The 16,998-nt window shown below is 33.9% G+C and overlaps 1 protein-coding gene across 1 annotated transcript; it reads left to right on the plus strand.

The window, feature by feature from the left end:
- The first annotated feature begins 922 nt into the window (after positions 1 to 922).
- Positions 923 to 16,579, plus strand: LOC137397508 (leucine-rich repeat-containing protein 74A-like). The gene is made up of 8 exons (XM_068083799.1): positions 923 to 1,064; positions 3,769 to 3,909; positions 5,347 to 5,522; positions 9,260 to 9,367; positions 11,045 to 11,138; positions 13,082 to 13,131; positions 16,188 to 16,355; positions 16,547 to 16,579. The coding sequence occupies exons 1-8, from the start codon at positions 923 to 925 to the stop codon at positions 16,577 to 16,579; spliced, it is 912 nt and encodes a 303-aa protein (XP_067939900.1).
- The last annotated feature ends 419 nt before the right edge of the window (positions 16,580 to 16,998 follow it).

Here is a 16,998-nt window from a genome sequence, read left to right on the forward strand (position 1 = left end):
ACTTGTTTGCTGACATTCAACTATATTCAAAGGGGATCGCTGTTTTCTTGTAGTTAGAAACAGTGGCGGATCGTAACAACGGCCGCTTCAAAAGAGTGCTGCCTGATAAAAAGGTGTTTGGAACTCCTTTCCAACATCATCATTGTGCAATATATTTCAACTGTAAATTTTATGGGTTGAGTTTTGGCAGCTCTATCTATATGCAGTCAACAATTTTTCAGCTTGTTTAGTTATTTGATCTGAAATATTCCCATGGTGTGTACACTCACCTTGCCTTACTAAACATACCAGTTGAGCTTGTGAAGAAGGTGGTGTAGGTGTGTTGCAAGTACTGCTCCTGTCAGTAGGATAGAAGGAGCCTAAACACCTGGTTAAAAGTCTTCACAAGGTTAGTTCCTATAAAAATGTACATGTATACCTAGTAATGTAATTGAAAAACACATCTATGATTTCTCTATCTTGTATGTAAGTGTAATTAGAAAATACATCTATAGATTTTTTTGCTTGTATTCATGTAAGGGCAACACCAAATTCATCGTCAATCTCTTTTTCTCTCTGGTATCTAGTCAGTGCTGTGGCATATAGGTAGTATCTTGCTATTTAGTATGTCTGTACACAAAAAATCAAAAAATTGGAACCTGGATTGCTGAAAGCTAACAAACTGATATCAAATCACTCTTCTCGACCTTGTCCAGTTCTGCTCTTTTCATTTTCTTTTCATCTTTTCTTCTCAAGACTTTTCATTGACTTGAGGTAGTAATTTTCAAGCGTTGAATTCCTTTTGTCCCCAGCCATACTTGATGTGACTAACCCTTGACGAAATATGTTTAGGTGAACCAGCCATCGCAGACTCGTGAACTCTCACACAAATCACCATCAAACCTTTAAGCTAGACTTAACTACATGCATATATGAGTGAGTGATGGCCCACCTTAGCCGTGCCTCCAGTGCTAAGACGCATATCACAGATGTACTAGACACGTACCTCAAGGATGTGGAGCAGCCTGGAAATGAGGCTTTTCTTACAGAAGTTGGGTCAGATGGGGAAGATGAAAAGTTTGAAGGTACATTTTCACTTTGCAGCTCTTGGCTTAAGTGAATTACTGTTTGTTGTGGTTTTTGCATAGCTCAAATGATACACATATGAGTAATCACAGAGTGTCGTGCTATAGCTAGTAATAACAAGTGGAGTATCATGTTACAACTTAGATGATATACATACCAGTAATCATAGGTAGAGTATCATGTTATAACTTAGATGATATACATACCAGTAATTATAGATAGAGTATCGTGTTATATCTTAGATGATATACTAACTGCTAATCATAGGTAGAGTATCATGTTGTAGCTTAGATGATATACATACCAGTAATTATAGATAGAGTATCGTGTTATATCTTAGATGATATACTAACTACTAATCATAGGTAGAGTATCATGTTGTAGCTTAGATGATAAACATACTAGTGATCATAGGTAGAGTATCATGTTGTAGCTTAGATGATATACATACTAGTAATCATAGGTAGAGTATCATGTTATAATTTACCTGATATACTAGTAATCATAGGTAGAGTATCATGTTATAGCTTAGATGATATACATACTAGTAATCATAGGTAGAGTATTATGTTATAGCTTATATGATATACATACTAGTAATTATAGATAGAGTATCATGTTATAGTTTAGACGATAAACATACTAATGATCATTGGTAGAGTATCATGTTATAACTTTCCTGATATACTAGTAATCATAGGTAAAGTATCATGTTATAACTTACATGATATATTACTAATCATAGGTCGAGTATCATGCTATAGCCACGAGGACACTTGTACCTGTATTCTGAGGTAAAACATCATTCTATACCTTATGGGATATAAACTGTGAATATAATAGCAAGTGCTCTGGTATATCAGCACATACAGACCCAATCACAACTAGCTGTTGTACCCTAGGACACTTATGTATTCGCGTCATCTAACTTTCGCATTTTCGCGGAGTCATTCATCTCGCGAAAATTTCATGAGTGAAACTAAACTATCATAACGAACGAGCGAAAACGCGAAGTTAAAGAGCTTTGTTCATTAATATCCACAATAAAAGCGTCATATTAGAAATGCAGATAACCTTTGTGTGTGGTTGGCTCATTGGGCAATTTCTGCTAAACTGATTATAGCTAATACGCCGACTGAGCAGCGTGGTAAAGCAAGTTGAGATAACAAGTTCTTTTGGAAAAGCAGGCCTGTATTCCCTGGTTGCAAATTGGGGCAGCTAATGTTAGGCGACTAGTTATGAGCGTCTGGGGGTTTGGAGGGGTGGTATCAGCCCCCTCAACAGGTTTCTTTCATGTAAGGCCTCAACCGGGCATCTCTTGTAAAGTTTTAAAAGATTTTATCGGAAAGTATAAACATTTTTTCTATTATTTGAGATTTGTTTGTTTTAGGTGATGCGACTGCTAGGACGTTTTCAGATTAAAATAGGCTAAACTTGACCGCAGGTGAAATGCTAAGAAAAAAAGACATCTTTTTTCTTTTGAGCGTTTCAACAAAGATCAATTTTGCTGATTTTATTTTTAGTTTATCCCAAGGTTTTTACGCTTTCGTTGGGCCATTGCCAAATGGATGTTTGGTAAAACCTGACCTTTTGCAAACCTTTTTAAAAGTCATTAACAAAAATATTTTGCCAATCATGATAATAATGACGTCCAAGAACTATTAAAAGTTAACGTTTATCTCTATGGCTTGGAATAAAGTGATATTCGACAGCGATAAAAACCGTTCCCGTAGCCGTTGGGCAAATAACTGTTCGAGTTAATGATGTTGAGGTCGAGTTATCTAAAGCAGCTTATCATTACGTGGGAACGGACCAAACAAATCCGTTCGAGTTAACCAAGTGTTCGTGATAAAATTTTACATTTTACCCTAGGGCGAGTTCTCCGAGTTTGACTATACTTAGCCGCCAAAACTTCCTAAAAAGTTGGGGCGGCTCAGCCGGCCAGCCGCCCCAGGGAATACGGGCCTGTGGAAAAGCCAAGACAAACGAGGAAGATGACGATATTAGTTTAGTCACTGAATTTGTCACTGATGAGGATGAAAGTCTGGTAGGGAAAGTCATAAAATTGAATAATAATTATTGTAGTGATGAATTTTATTACCAACCAAAAACAATAACAACCTTGAGCCATGGCCACCGCATGCTATAAATACTTGAGATATAATATTGGTGCCACATCAGTCACGGAGGCAAGGACCTAGACATCATTGATAATTCAAGAAACAAATACATGTAGCAGCAAGCAATCAAGTTGCATTGTCGATCTCGCCCACACATTTCTACCCGCGGTTCACAAATACAAACTAGTCCCAAATTGAAAAATTTTTTACTAGTGAACTGGACCTGAGGAATCCAATTATGTTTGTTCTACTGCATTTATTTTCACATCACTATATTTTCGCACTCATCAGATCCGCGAAATTAACTTGCAGCGAAATTTTACTCTGTGTGCTACTCACGAAACTAAATACTAGCGAAATATAAGTGTCCTAGGGTAGTTACAAACATTTTGCAAGTGCTTATTACCAATCATTAAATTTCCAAAGTTCCTCTACAGTAACATATCTATTTTACCTAAAAGGCATTTCCTGTTTGCATTAGCACACCTGATACAGCGACTTGATGAGGTAAATGGTCTTGGACATAGATTGACGCTAATTTGCTTTTTTGTCACCAGTGTAAGTGTGATCGTCATGTTTGTAGACAAGGCAGACAGCTTTGACCTGGAGCCTGTCAACCTAGTGCTAGAGAGTGAGGGTGATGATAGTGACACCAAGTCTCAAACTGAGGAACTTTCTCGTTGTAGTAGCTCCGACTACGAGACAGACTTAGAGACAGACTTTGGTAGGCTTCATTCTAAGGCTAGAACTAAGGAGTTGTTTCCCCAACTATGCTAGCCCAACTTGGTCATAATTTCTACTCAATCTTGAGTCTCATACGAGAGACCTGGAAGTTTGAGCACTTGCCTTAAGAACTTAGTCATTCCCAATAACGCACTTTTCTGCAACTCAGTTGGTTTGACTGTTGCTGGTATTTAGACAAGCCACATTTGATATGCAGGTGTTATTACACCCAATGCTCCAATGACTACTGGAATTACAGTTACTCTTACATGCCAGCACTTTCCACTCTCCTCTCCGAATAGGACCCATTCATCTAATTTTCCCTTTTATTTGCTGGCTATATTGTAGTCATTGGGTAATGCTATAGCTATTAGAGTGCCCACTTGTTCTCTTTGTCCACCTTCATGATATCTGGATGGTTTGCCAAGATGTGCTTCTGCTATAGGAGGTGTAGTAAAATGAGTATATTTATATCAAAAGCTATATTTATATTTCTCAATATCTGGCGTAACTGTTTTAAACTTTCACCAACACTTTAAACATCGTTATATAAAATTAAATAGTGTTAAATAAAATGTTATTTTAAGCTGATTAATATTCTCTCAATGTACCTACATATATACCACATGAGAAGAAATATTCTCTCAATGTACCTACATATATACCACATAAGAAGAAATATTCTCTCAATGTACTTACATATATACCACATAAGAAGAAATATTGTCTCAATGTACCCACATATATACCACATAAGAAGAAATAAATATTCTCTCAATGTACCTACATATATACCTCATAGGAAGAAATATTCTCTCAATGTACCTACATATATACCACATAAGAAGAAATATTCTCTCAATGTAAATACAAATATACCTCATAGGAAGAACGATGTACAAACTGAATGCTAGAGTTTTTGGCATTTTAATTTCATTTGCATTCCGCACTAAATCATTTAAAGTAAGTGGTTTCCTTATTACAAATAACCTATTGTATCCATTCCACAGTATATTCAAAGTCATTTCTGTATGACCATGAAGTATTCATAAATAGTATTGTTTATAACTGTCTTAGTTGAAATGTTCAACTACCATTTATGTATGTAATTTGAGTCTGAATTTTTACGATCATTTGTGGAAGTTCTTCCAGCAGCATTGCTGGAGATGATAAAAACGTAAAAAACGGTCTCAAGTGTTTTGGTCAGTAAATGACGGGGAAGGATTATTATAAATTAAAATTGAACGACAATAATTTGTCGGGCAGAGTTTGAATAGCATTTTAAAACTACAAAATTGGCAGACTTAAAAAAAATAGTAAAGGGATTTAAAAATATTACCTTATATGTGCAATTCGTTAGATATCGTATGCGGTTTGTTGATATAACATAACAGCAGCTCAACTTTTATAAATCTGACAAATTATTCTTTCCGGACAGAACCAGAGCCAAAGTTGGAAGACCTCAATGGCACAGAACTTTATGTGAAGCTCTGTGAACAGCTAGGAGTAGTACCATTGTCTTGCGTAAAGTCTAACATGCAAAAGACTCATTTCCACATGCCCCATCGCGGTATTGGATCTAAGGGTGTTCAGGCACTCGCCCCACCAATCTCTGTAAGTTGTAGACCTGTTTTTTCTAGCCTTGTGAAAAAGGTGAAGACTACTAATTCAATGCGGAAAGTAAAGGAAACAGTGATGTCAAGTGCTTTACCTTTTACTGAGGAAAAAATCTGACCTACAGTCATGTGCAAAAGTATAGAGCCACCCAACCATTTTCATAATTTTCAAACGCTTTAACTTTAGGACTCAATAAGCTCAATATAATCACCTTAGCTATAACAAAGTTATTTATCATTTTAATCTTGGAAATTTACTCTTTTTGTGATGTTATTCTATTGTTTGCGAGTTAAAACTAATATTCCTAATTATGTAATACTCTCACTATGATCTGCCCTGTATTAATGGAACAAAAAATAATCGGTGTTAATTTTTTCTGTCAAACCATTTATGTTAAATTCTTTGAAATTGTCTCAAAACTTTGACATTTCTAGTTTCCCAGAAATATGAATTCAGTCATTTTTGACGGTTTAAGCATATATTTCTCAAAACAGCATTTATTAAATATATATATGTATATATAGGCCAATATATATATATATATATATTGGCCTATATATATTATAGGTTTTATTGATATATATATCAATAAAACAAACTATAACTTTAGATAAAACACTTTATTACTATTAGTTTCATGCTTGGTAAGAGCAATCTTCAGATAAAGTGTTTGTACCAGTTTTGATAACTGATGCAAAGGTGATGGGCTGGGAATAACCAGAGACATTTCATGACAAGTAGAAAAAATTAAAAAAGACCTGTGAGATATTCAAAAACCATGGACTGCGGATCACTATTGATGCAAATAGAAAGTCAGTGAACTCTCTCGACATTACCCTGGATTTAAACAACGGCAATTATAAGCCTTTCAACAAGCCAAAAAACTTACCCATTTATGTGAGCTCAAAATCCAACCACCCTAGAAACATCATCAAAAACTTACCAGCTGGTATAAACAGCAGACTTTGTGTGCTCTCCTCTGACAGCAATACATTCGAGTCATCAACCAAAATCTATCAAACAGCCTTAAAGAGTAGTGGGTACAACCACAAACTACAATACTCTCCTATAGCAACAACACCTCAAACTAAAAGGAAAAACCGAGCGCGTAACACTACTTGGTATAACCCCCCATTCAGCAAGCATGTTGCAACCAACATCGGCAGACAATTCTTAAGAATCGTCAGAGAAGAATTTCTTGAGAACCACCCACTGCACACCATATTCAACAAGAACACTCTAAAAATCAGCTACAGCTATATGAAAAATGTAAAAAACATCATCGACTCGCACAATCAAAAACTCTTGAAGGGCAAATAACCTACCGGAAAGAATTTACCAGCAAATTCTTGCAACTGTCGTGTAAAAGCCAACTGTCCACTACAGGGGAAGTGTTTGCATTCTGCTATAATTTATCAAGCCACTGTCACCTCCCACGATGGTGAAGCTAACTACATTGGCCTTACAGAAACGTCATTTAAAATGTGCTGTAACAACCACAAAGCGTCGTTTACAAAACGGAATAAAAGAACTGCCACTGAATTTAGCAAGCACATAATTATGTCAGTTAAAAGATTCCAAGACTAATTATTCTATCAACTAGAGGACACTGGAGCAGTTCATTCCACTGGCCAATGGCTCTAAAAACTGTGCCTTTTGTCCAAAAGAAAAATTTTATATCATATACAGACCACACCTAGCTTCATTGAACCAAATGCAATGAACTCATCAGCGCCTGCAGACATGCTAGCAAATTTCTACTGTCAAAGTTTAATACTTGATGTTTCTATGAATCCTTTAACGACCATAAACATCCAGCTACAAAGTTTTAGTAATTTTAATAGTTCTAGCTGTCTATAAAGTTACCAAAACTGGTACAAGCACTTTATCTGAAGATTGATCTTACCAAGCATGAAACTACGAGTAGTCAAGTGTTTTATCTAAAGTTATAGTCTGTTTTATTGATTTTATCTTGCTCTGATTTTATCATTGAGCACTCTGCTCGGATGTTACGCTTTTACTAATGTATATATATATATATATATATATATATATATATATGTGTAAAAAATTGTTTCCTCATCCCGGTTAACCCGTATGGGTGGTAATTTCTGCTCTAACTCAGGTCTCCTACCAGAGACCTGGGAGTTTGAGCACTCGCCTCAAGATCTTAGCTGTTCCCAATAGTGGACTTTTTTGCACTATTGGGAACAGCGAATATATATATACGTATATATACATATATACATATATATATATGTATGTATGTATATATATATGTATAGATGTATATATATAGATATATGTATATATATATGTGTATACCGACAGATACCGGCAGCAATCAACTCAAGTGAGTTGCAGAAAAATTCGTTATTGGGAACAGCTAAGATCTTGAGGCGAGTGCTCAAACTCCCAGGTCTCTGGTAGGAGACCTGAGTTAGAGCTGAAATTACCACCCATATGGGTTAACCGGGGTGAGGAAGCAGGTTTATATATAAGTTTATATATATATATATATATATATATATATATATATATATGTGCTCATGCTACAGACAGTACTGTTCCGGCTATTGAAGCTTCATCAGTGCAGCTCAGAGCAAGCAAGAGAGACAAATCTCATTTCCAATATATATATATATATATATATATATATATATATATATATATATAACACTGCTTAGCAGCATAACAGCCAGTGTACTCCTTTTAAAGACTAGTAAATATTAAAAGTACCAGCTAGCTAGAAATGGTGTCTCGATAACCACACCCAGCAGAAGGCAGTGTCCAACCAATGTTGAAACCTGTGAAAAGGTTTATACAATGGTTCCCTGCCCCATTTCCCATGGTTATAGGAAATGCGGAGAACCATGATCAGCTACATCCTCACAAAACATGTCTAATATATTAATATGATGCATGCATCATATTAATATGTTGCATGCGTCATATTAATATGATGCATGCATCATAAAGCCATAATTTTTGGTTGTCAGGCATGGAGCCATGCCTGACACCCAAAAATTAATTGTCATATTATTATTATATTAATATGATATATTATATATATGACTATTATATTAGCATGCATATAATGGTCATTAGCGATGCACCAAGCATGCATCTTATGGCTTGCATCTTAGCGATGCATGCTTGGGTCGAGCAGTATGGTAGAGAAGAGGTGACCCAGTGCTCAGTATCTACCACTTCCGGAACTGTCAGATTAACCTGAAGGGATGCATATGCAACACGTCTAGTCTGACAGAGCCAGGTAGCCATTTTACTTGTGCAATGTGCGAAGGACAGAGGTGGATCTTTCACATTCCCGCAATGTCAGTGTGGTACACGGGGCCTCCAAGTTATGGTCTAGATCCAAAAAACCCAGCAATTCAGGTCTGAAAGCTTGCTGAGAGCTTTTTGTCAGATCGGCATTAAGCAGGACTTGAACCACCAACCCCATGGTTGATAGTCAAAGGCACTACCACTAGGCTACCCTGACACCCTACATGATATCTAGAGAGAGGAAAATATGAAAAACAGAAAGAGGAGATTCTAGGTATTCAACCAAGTTTGATACCAAGTTTTTATACTGTCCTCTTTTACGGCAAATGACAACTGATTATGTTTATTTCAGAAATACTGAATTATAGCAGGTGGCTCTATACTTTTGCACATGACCCTTTTCATCATGATTAGATTTTTGTTGAAATAAATATCGACATCTGTTTTAGCGAAGTACTTGTGCAAGATATATAGACTTGACCAACAACATGATTGGCTCTGATGGCTGCTCTCACCTGTCCCTCATTGTCAACTCTAACATGTTCATCACTGACCTGGTGAGTCATCTCGTATTTGGTTAATCAATGCCTAATGTTCACCTTGAACAGTCTCTAGGTCTATTGCCTCTGCATTGCTGACAACAAGACACGCAACTAATTTTATTGATCTTGTCATTTCGAAAATATCAATTGTTGCTATTGAATAGTACGGCTATATCAGATCGCTTTTGATGTCCTAGTCAAAACCTAGAGGGTCAAAATAGAGATATATCAAAATATCGAAAAATTATTTTTATTGAATGATATATTCAGTAAACGTTTAACTAATCCGGTACATATCCATAAACTTGGAGTTGTCTTCCCATGCTTCTGTTTGCAAAATGTGAATGATGATCGAAAAAAATCCTACAAAACGTGTTTAGCATACATTGCACGTGTTTGTCGTGAAGCAAGCATTAAGTTGTCGTCTGAAAACATATTTAAAATGATTTGAAGCCATAGCTTTCGCTGATGTATCACCCATTAATGCACTAACGTACTGTCTATGGTCCCACTTGATTTTGTTATCATGTACATGTATCATGGTGTATCCCAATTGAGGCAAAAGCTACTGTATTTTCCAAACTTCTGAAAAGGAATTTGAACACCTCGCATGTACTCATATCGTATAGCTCCTAGACAAGCATAATTCAAAAGCACCCTCACGCTCTTTAGACGATCAAAAATTGCACCGTATTTCGCTGTCACCTTTGTGGTGTGGCAATTTCAAATCTGTGTTCACTAAATTGTTGTATTCATAAATATTATCCTAAAGCAGACGCACTTTCCAACTTTTAGTAGTTAAAAGCTTCTACCCTTCTGGTAACGAGACCAGCTACTTCAGGCAATATTGATTCATTAACGTTCCATCTTGGTGAATGAATAAATTGTCTATCATATGGTGCTAATAAATTTTTTACCATTTATTTATTTTATTTTATATTATTTTTTATATTATTTTTAGTCCTGCCATTAGTGCACTAGCTGACGCTCATCATGTTAAGCTTGATACATTTGATATATATGTGTGAACATATCAATAGTTAAATATAGAAATTTATTGTTAGGGTGCTTCCAATTTTTCTTGCTTAACCCAGCGAAACTCAGAATGTGGAAACAAAGCTATTCAATGTTTCATTTTAATTCATATTAATTTTTACCTATATTTTATAGTATAAAAACAAAATTGCATTTTCGTATTATTATACTAGCTTATCTTATTACATTATTACTCTATATTTTCATTATATGTCATTTTCAATATTTATATGTTTCCAGGTTAATAGTTATAATGTGCTTGTTAGTTATTTCAAATTTGGAGGTAACTAAATAAAAATGGCCGTCAAGTCACATGATTTATTGTAAACCAATCAAATTTGGTGTCATTGCGAAGGTAAAAGATTACACTTCCTGACCTAAGTGGGAGTTGTCCACTTAAAAACATTTATGTTAGGGCAACTCTACAAAGCTTTTGTTACATTCATGTTGCACGGGGTACACTGTGGGGTTAACCCCACAGTACTATTAAGGAATATTGTCAAGCAAGGCGCATTGAACATCATTTGACCAATCTCTCTAACAAGAATCTAAAAATTCTATATAAAATGTTTGTTTTCTTTACAAAAAGATGTCTTTTAAGTTGCATAATCGTGTAAGGCATGAGGAGTCCCAAAAATTCAATTTATTTACTTGTAGAATCTTTCCTACAACCAGCTCGGGTCACGTGGCATGACAGTGCTGTGTTTACCAATAAGGGACAGCTCTTCTCTAGTCAATGTAGACCTCTCAAGTGAGTCCAGATTTCTCTATTTCTTTCATTTGCATGATAAGGAGCAACTTGAGTGTTAAAATTCCTTTTCAAGTAGGTTTTTTTGGCAAGCGATACTTGGTAAAACTTTGATTGTACTAGCAAACTTGAAATGGTGTCTACGAGGAGAAGATATGTTTTATAGTCCAGTGGTTCCCAACTACCTTGGAGCCACAGACCCCCTGAGCTCCTTATTGAAAAGTCACGGACCCCTTTATAAACATCATAATATATATTTTTATAACAATGCATTGTAAATTGAATTGTTATATTTTACATGGATCTTAGTATATCACTGAAATTGAAGAGGGAGAGAGAGAATTACTTGTTTGCAGGTTACAGGTTTTGTTGTTTTGTACTACTAACCAGAAATCAGGTACTATCCAGCGATTGATGCACATAGGTGATAAAAATCTGGACCCAAAAACCTAACAAGACAACGCGACTACCCCGCGGGAATTGCATTAGTCCCGAAACCCAAGCTAGCACATCCCCAACAGAGCTCGATCATTAAACCCCGCCCATATGATAGCCGTCGCCTATCCTTTTAGGGTTTTATATCGCTGATCCAACCACTATAAGACAGAAATAGCTGTAAATAACTAGCTAGAAAAACCAATACTGGCACCAGGCTGTGGACCCCCTCAAAACCTCCTGTGGACCCCTAGGGGGTCCATGGACCACCAGTTGGGAACCACTGCTTTATACAGTTAAATATACATTTACAATCAGCGTCTTATTGCTGAGGAGCTAACTGTGTTATTAGATATGTTCTGCCCAAATACTCAAATCGTATCTCCAATCTGCCTGACCACCCCTTACATTCCTACTTCTTCAGAAAATTCACTACACCCTAGACCAAACACCAACACCTTGCCAACTTTCATTATAGAACAGCCTTGTGGAGAAAGAGCTTTTTCTTTCAACAAACATAATTTACTTAAAGGTTGACTTGCAACAAAATTCACATTACCATTATTTGATATGAAAAGATTAACTGTAATGTGAATTTTGTTGCAAGTCAACCTTTAACTAGTTTTTGTCTCATGGTCTAATTTGTTTTAAATGGCATTGACTGGTGTAAATACAGTTAATATCTATGTGTCAGTTGAGATGCTCTTGAGAGATTGTTAACAATGTTATATATTAATACTATAGTAAGGGCAAGTTATACTACAGCTATTTTGTGTTTTGCACTAAAGTACAACATGTGGTACTATAATGATAGTGCAATATCATGACATTGCACTATAAGTCACTGTCCTTGAACCAAATTGAACCAAACTTCTAATAGATCAATATTGCACAAATATATAGCCGCGATTAGTGTTTGTTGGTCTATGGCACTTCACAGTTTTTGAATCTAATAATCTAATTCTGTATGTTAATGAACTTCTAAGTAACATTTGCAGTGGTCATGCAAACGGTGTGTCAAGGTCGGAGGCGTGGTTTGCAGACGTAAGAAATTATTTGAATTTGGTTTTCTCCTTTATTTTCTTTAGTCTTATCGTTTAGCAAATGTTTTTATTGCTGAAAATATGTTTTCGTATTGCAACTGAAAAGTTTCAAATTGTCAGCCAAGTTTATTGCTTGATGATGTTACAACTACATATTATGCACAGGAAGCTCAATTTCTTATGATCGACTTTCGTCCGTTAGCAATATTTTCGTTACAGGATCGATCTTTTAAATTGGCCGATCTGATTGTGTCGGTATAATTCATATTTACCTTTGCTCGTGTGATGGTGACCTATGGCTATATTTCTATCGATCTTATGACCTGTTTCCAATTCAATGTGTGTTGTAAACAGCGGCTCTTTGATTAAATATTACGGTGATACGTCAATATCATATGTGGCGATATAATCATATTATATATCACAATGTGATTGCATTACAATTTACACTATGATATGATCTTGCAGATAACGAATTTGAAGACAAGGATGCCCCTTTGCTTAGTGAAATCATTGAGGTTTGTATTATTGTGTGTAATGCATCATATAGTTTAATTTAAATTACCTTGCATTTACCAATAATGAAAATCAGTTTGAATGACATTTACATTTTGAAATAATAAGAAAAAGAAGCTATAAGAATGATGTAACAATAGAAACTATAATGAGTTTTTGTCAATCCAAAATGCTATAAACATTACTGTGTTACTACATGTAACTACATTACATACCTGTGTGTATGTACAGAATACCCTCAACAACTTCTAGTGTATCTATTAACAGTAGCATATACAATATTCAATAGTAATAGAATAATTATAATGATATATAATATAAATAATATTTAATAACAATAGTAACATCTGATGTATATATCTTATAATGATTATAATATAATCATTACTAGGTAATATATATTATAATGTAAAATATCTTACAGTTGTATTAATATCTAGTAACATTGATATAATAATGATTATGTATAATATGAATACTCTTTCATGAAAATAGTAACATTTATGAAATATTTAACATTTATGAAATATATAGCATTTAAAACCAATAGTAACATTTCTTTTTAATATAAAAAAATACTATTTCTCAAAAATAGTAACATTTAATATATACGCTTGAAAATTAAATGCATTATCAAAAATATCTAATAACATTAATAATATATGATACTTATAATATAATAACAATGGTGGTATGGAACGTAGAATGTAATAATAGTAGTAATATCTAATACATATAATGTCTAAAAATTATTATAATATATATTGTATATATATAATATATATATTATATATATAATATATATATATTCCCACGACTAAACGAGCGGGAGCGAAGTTTGAGAGTTTTCATGATAAATGCATGTGCACACAACTTACGAAAATTATTCATGAACAACATTGCAAACCCTTGTTTCAAAATCTCATCAACAAATTTAATCATCGTTTTGTAGAGTCGTTAAAGTATAATAACGATGCAAAACACATATAAGCCTATTTAAATATGTTACCAAGTCTTTGTAAATTGTAAACAGTCTCTTAAAACTTACCCATCTGATCGGATTGTACACAAATAGACAAATTAATTTGGCCGAAATTCGTCACAAAACGCTTAATAAGCTTGGTTTAATAAAAGTTAAGACCGGCAAACGAAACTCCGAGCGACAGAGAATAGAATCATTAAGTCGTGCGCATTTCACGAAAAAATAACGTGCACATTTCACCAGTCTATAGCATTGTTGAATTGCCGAAGGTTTCTGTTATTAACGTAGAAGTGCAGAAATCGTTTCTTTTTTGCCGATTTCAAAGTAACTGACATTTTGGAAACTTTTGAGTACTTTGGTATTCTAACTGATGTCCAAAGCAGTGAAAGTAAAGGAAATGACGATGATATTTTTTTCTAACGATTCTTATGAGATTATTACAATATTTAATTATAAGTTTGGATGACTATTGAAGTGTAATAGTCACACTAACAACATCGGTGATGGGTAATATGTTACTGCTAATATTGTTTGTAAATAGTTTTGTTAAATAGATTTTCTAAAAATCTACATAAATATCACAACTTCTTAATATTGTTAGCTATGACGTTTTGAAATGTAAACAAAATTTTGCATTGGTTTTCTATTATTACTGTATTACTATATTAATAATATTGGTTATTCTAATAATATCAGTGCATTTTACTTCTTATATTGGCCAATATTGCATTTCTCCTATTGCAGGGGGAGAGATATAAACATATAATATTTTCCTTTCATTATTGCTGTTTGTCATGACCAAACACTTTTTAAATAGATTTTCTAGAAATCTATATAAATGTCACAACTTCTCGATATTGTTAGCTATGACGTTTTGAAATGTAAACAAAATTTTGCATTGGTTTTTTATTATTACTATATTAATAATATTGGTTATTCTAATAATATCAGTGCATTTTACTTCTTATATTGGCCAATATTGCATTTCTCCTATTACAGGGGGAGAGATATAAACATATAATATTTTCCTTTCATTATTGCTGTTTGTCATGACCAAACACTTTTTAAATAGATTTTCTAAAAATCTACATAAATATCACAACTTCTCGATATTGTTAGCTATGACGTTTTGAAATGTAAACAAAATTGTGCATTGGTTTTCTATTATTACTGTATTACTATATTAATAATATTGGTTATTCTAATAATATCAGTGCATTTTACTTTTAATATTGGCCAATATTGCATTTCTCCTATTGCAGGGGGAAAAATATAAACATAATCTTTTCCTTTCATTATTGCTGTTTGTTGTATATAATAACACCCACACCCAGTACATTACAGCTACCATTGCAGTTATCCTATTGCACTGCAGTGCCATTTGACTGCTAATATTGCATTTCTCAACCAACCCTTTCTTTTTTCCAATATCACTTTGGTCGTGAGCTGTATAACAGGGGAATTTCTAGTTATAATGATATTTAATATAAATAAATTTTAATAACAATAGTAACATCTGATGTATATAATATCTGATAATGATTATACTATAATCATTATTAGGCACTATATGTTATAATGTAAAATATCTTATGGTTGTATTAATATCTAGTAATGTTGATATAATAATTATGTATAATATGATTACTATTTCATAAAAATAGTAATATTTAATATCTACGCTAGAAAATTATAAGTATTATAAATAATATATGATAATTATAATATAATGTAACGATGATGATATGTAACATAAAATAGAATGTAACAATAGTAGTAATATCTAATACATATAATGTCAAAGGATTATTATAAATAATATAGATATATCTGATAACAAGAACAATATAACAATGCTGGTAATATGTAATATATAGGATAGCTGATAAACATAACATGTAATGTGAATAATATATAATATTAAAATCTAATACGCATAATACGTAATACTAATATATAATAACAACAATATCTACTATACATAATGCATACTGGTCTATTGTGTTTATATCTTTGTATTCTTTTCCATAGTTCAAACTGTTGATATATTTCAGTGTGAGTGGCATTGCATTGTAGAACAATATTAGTCTAAGATCCTTAAATCTCTCTAAGAACATGTTCTGCATTGAGGCGGGGAAGGTACTTGGCACCGCAATAGCTAACAATGACACACTCGAGGTTTTGGACCTCAGTTGGAATGCATTGCGTTTGGAAGGAGCTCAGGCCTTTGCAAAAGGCATAGCAGTAAGTCACTCGCTAATTCTACAACAGATAATCTTTTCTCATGAGGGAAACTAACAAGGGTCTAGTTAGAAAGACATGAAGGGATGATTAAAAATTAGCTTACACAACATCTTAATAAATTTTATCAAAAAGTATCGACATTTCTCTATCATATGTGATTGTTTTTGATGTTTGAGGTGACCTAACTGCAGGGATTGTTCAAGATTAAAATTGACAAAGCTTGACCGCTGTTAAAACTCTGAAGAAAATACATGCAAAATGACGTCACTAGTTGCTATCATTGCTATATTTGATATCGGCTATTAAATTGGAGTAGCAGCGTTGCGTGTCTCTATTCTGTAGGTCTATTTGCAACTATAGATATCATAATCACACTTGGCTTTGATCTGAGCATTTTAACTGCAATCAATTTTTGTTGATTTTAATCCTGATCCATCCAGGTGGTGAATCTGCTCAAAATTGTTGTAGATCTTATCAGAAAGTATTTTTCTATCATTTGCGATTGTATCTGCTATTCTAAGTGGTCCAGCTGTCAGCGTGTGTCAAGATTAAAATATACAAAATTGGATTATGATTAAAATGCTCAGAGAAAAAATATGTTCGAAATGAGGTCACTAGTTGCTATCGTTGCTATATATTTGAT

The sequence above is a fragment of the Watersipora subatra genome, chromosome 5, assembly GCF_963576615.1.
Source record: "Watersipora subatra chromosome 5, tzWatSuba1.1, whole genome shotgun sequence".
Taxonomy (NCBI): Eukaryota; Metazoa; Bryozoa; class Gymnolaemata; order Cheilostomatida; family Watersiporidae; genus Watersipora; species Watersipora subatra.

Bases quoted from the DNA above. Each gene is read 5' to 3' on its own strand.
- LOC137397508 (XM_068083799.1), top strand. From the start codon at position 923: ATGGCCCACCTTAGCCGTGCCTCCAGTGCTAAGACGCATATCACAGAT. The intron at 1,065-3,768 runs GTACATTTTCAC...TCATGTTTGTAG, and splicing joins GGAAGATGAAAAGTTTGAAG to ACAAGGCAGACAGCTTTGAC. The intron at 11,139-13,081 runs GTGAGTCCAGAT...ATGATCTTGCAG, and splicing joins AGTCAATGTAGACCTCTCAA to ATAACGAATTTGAAGACAAG.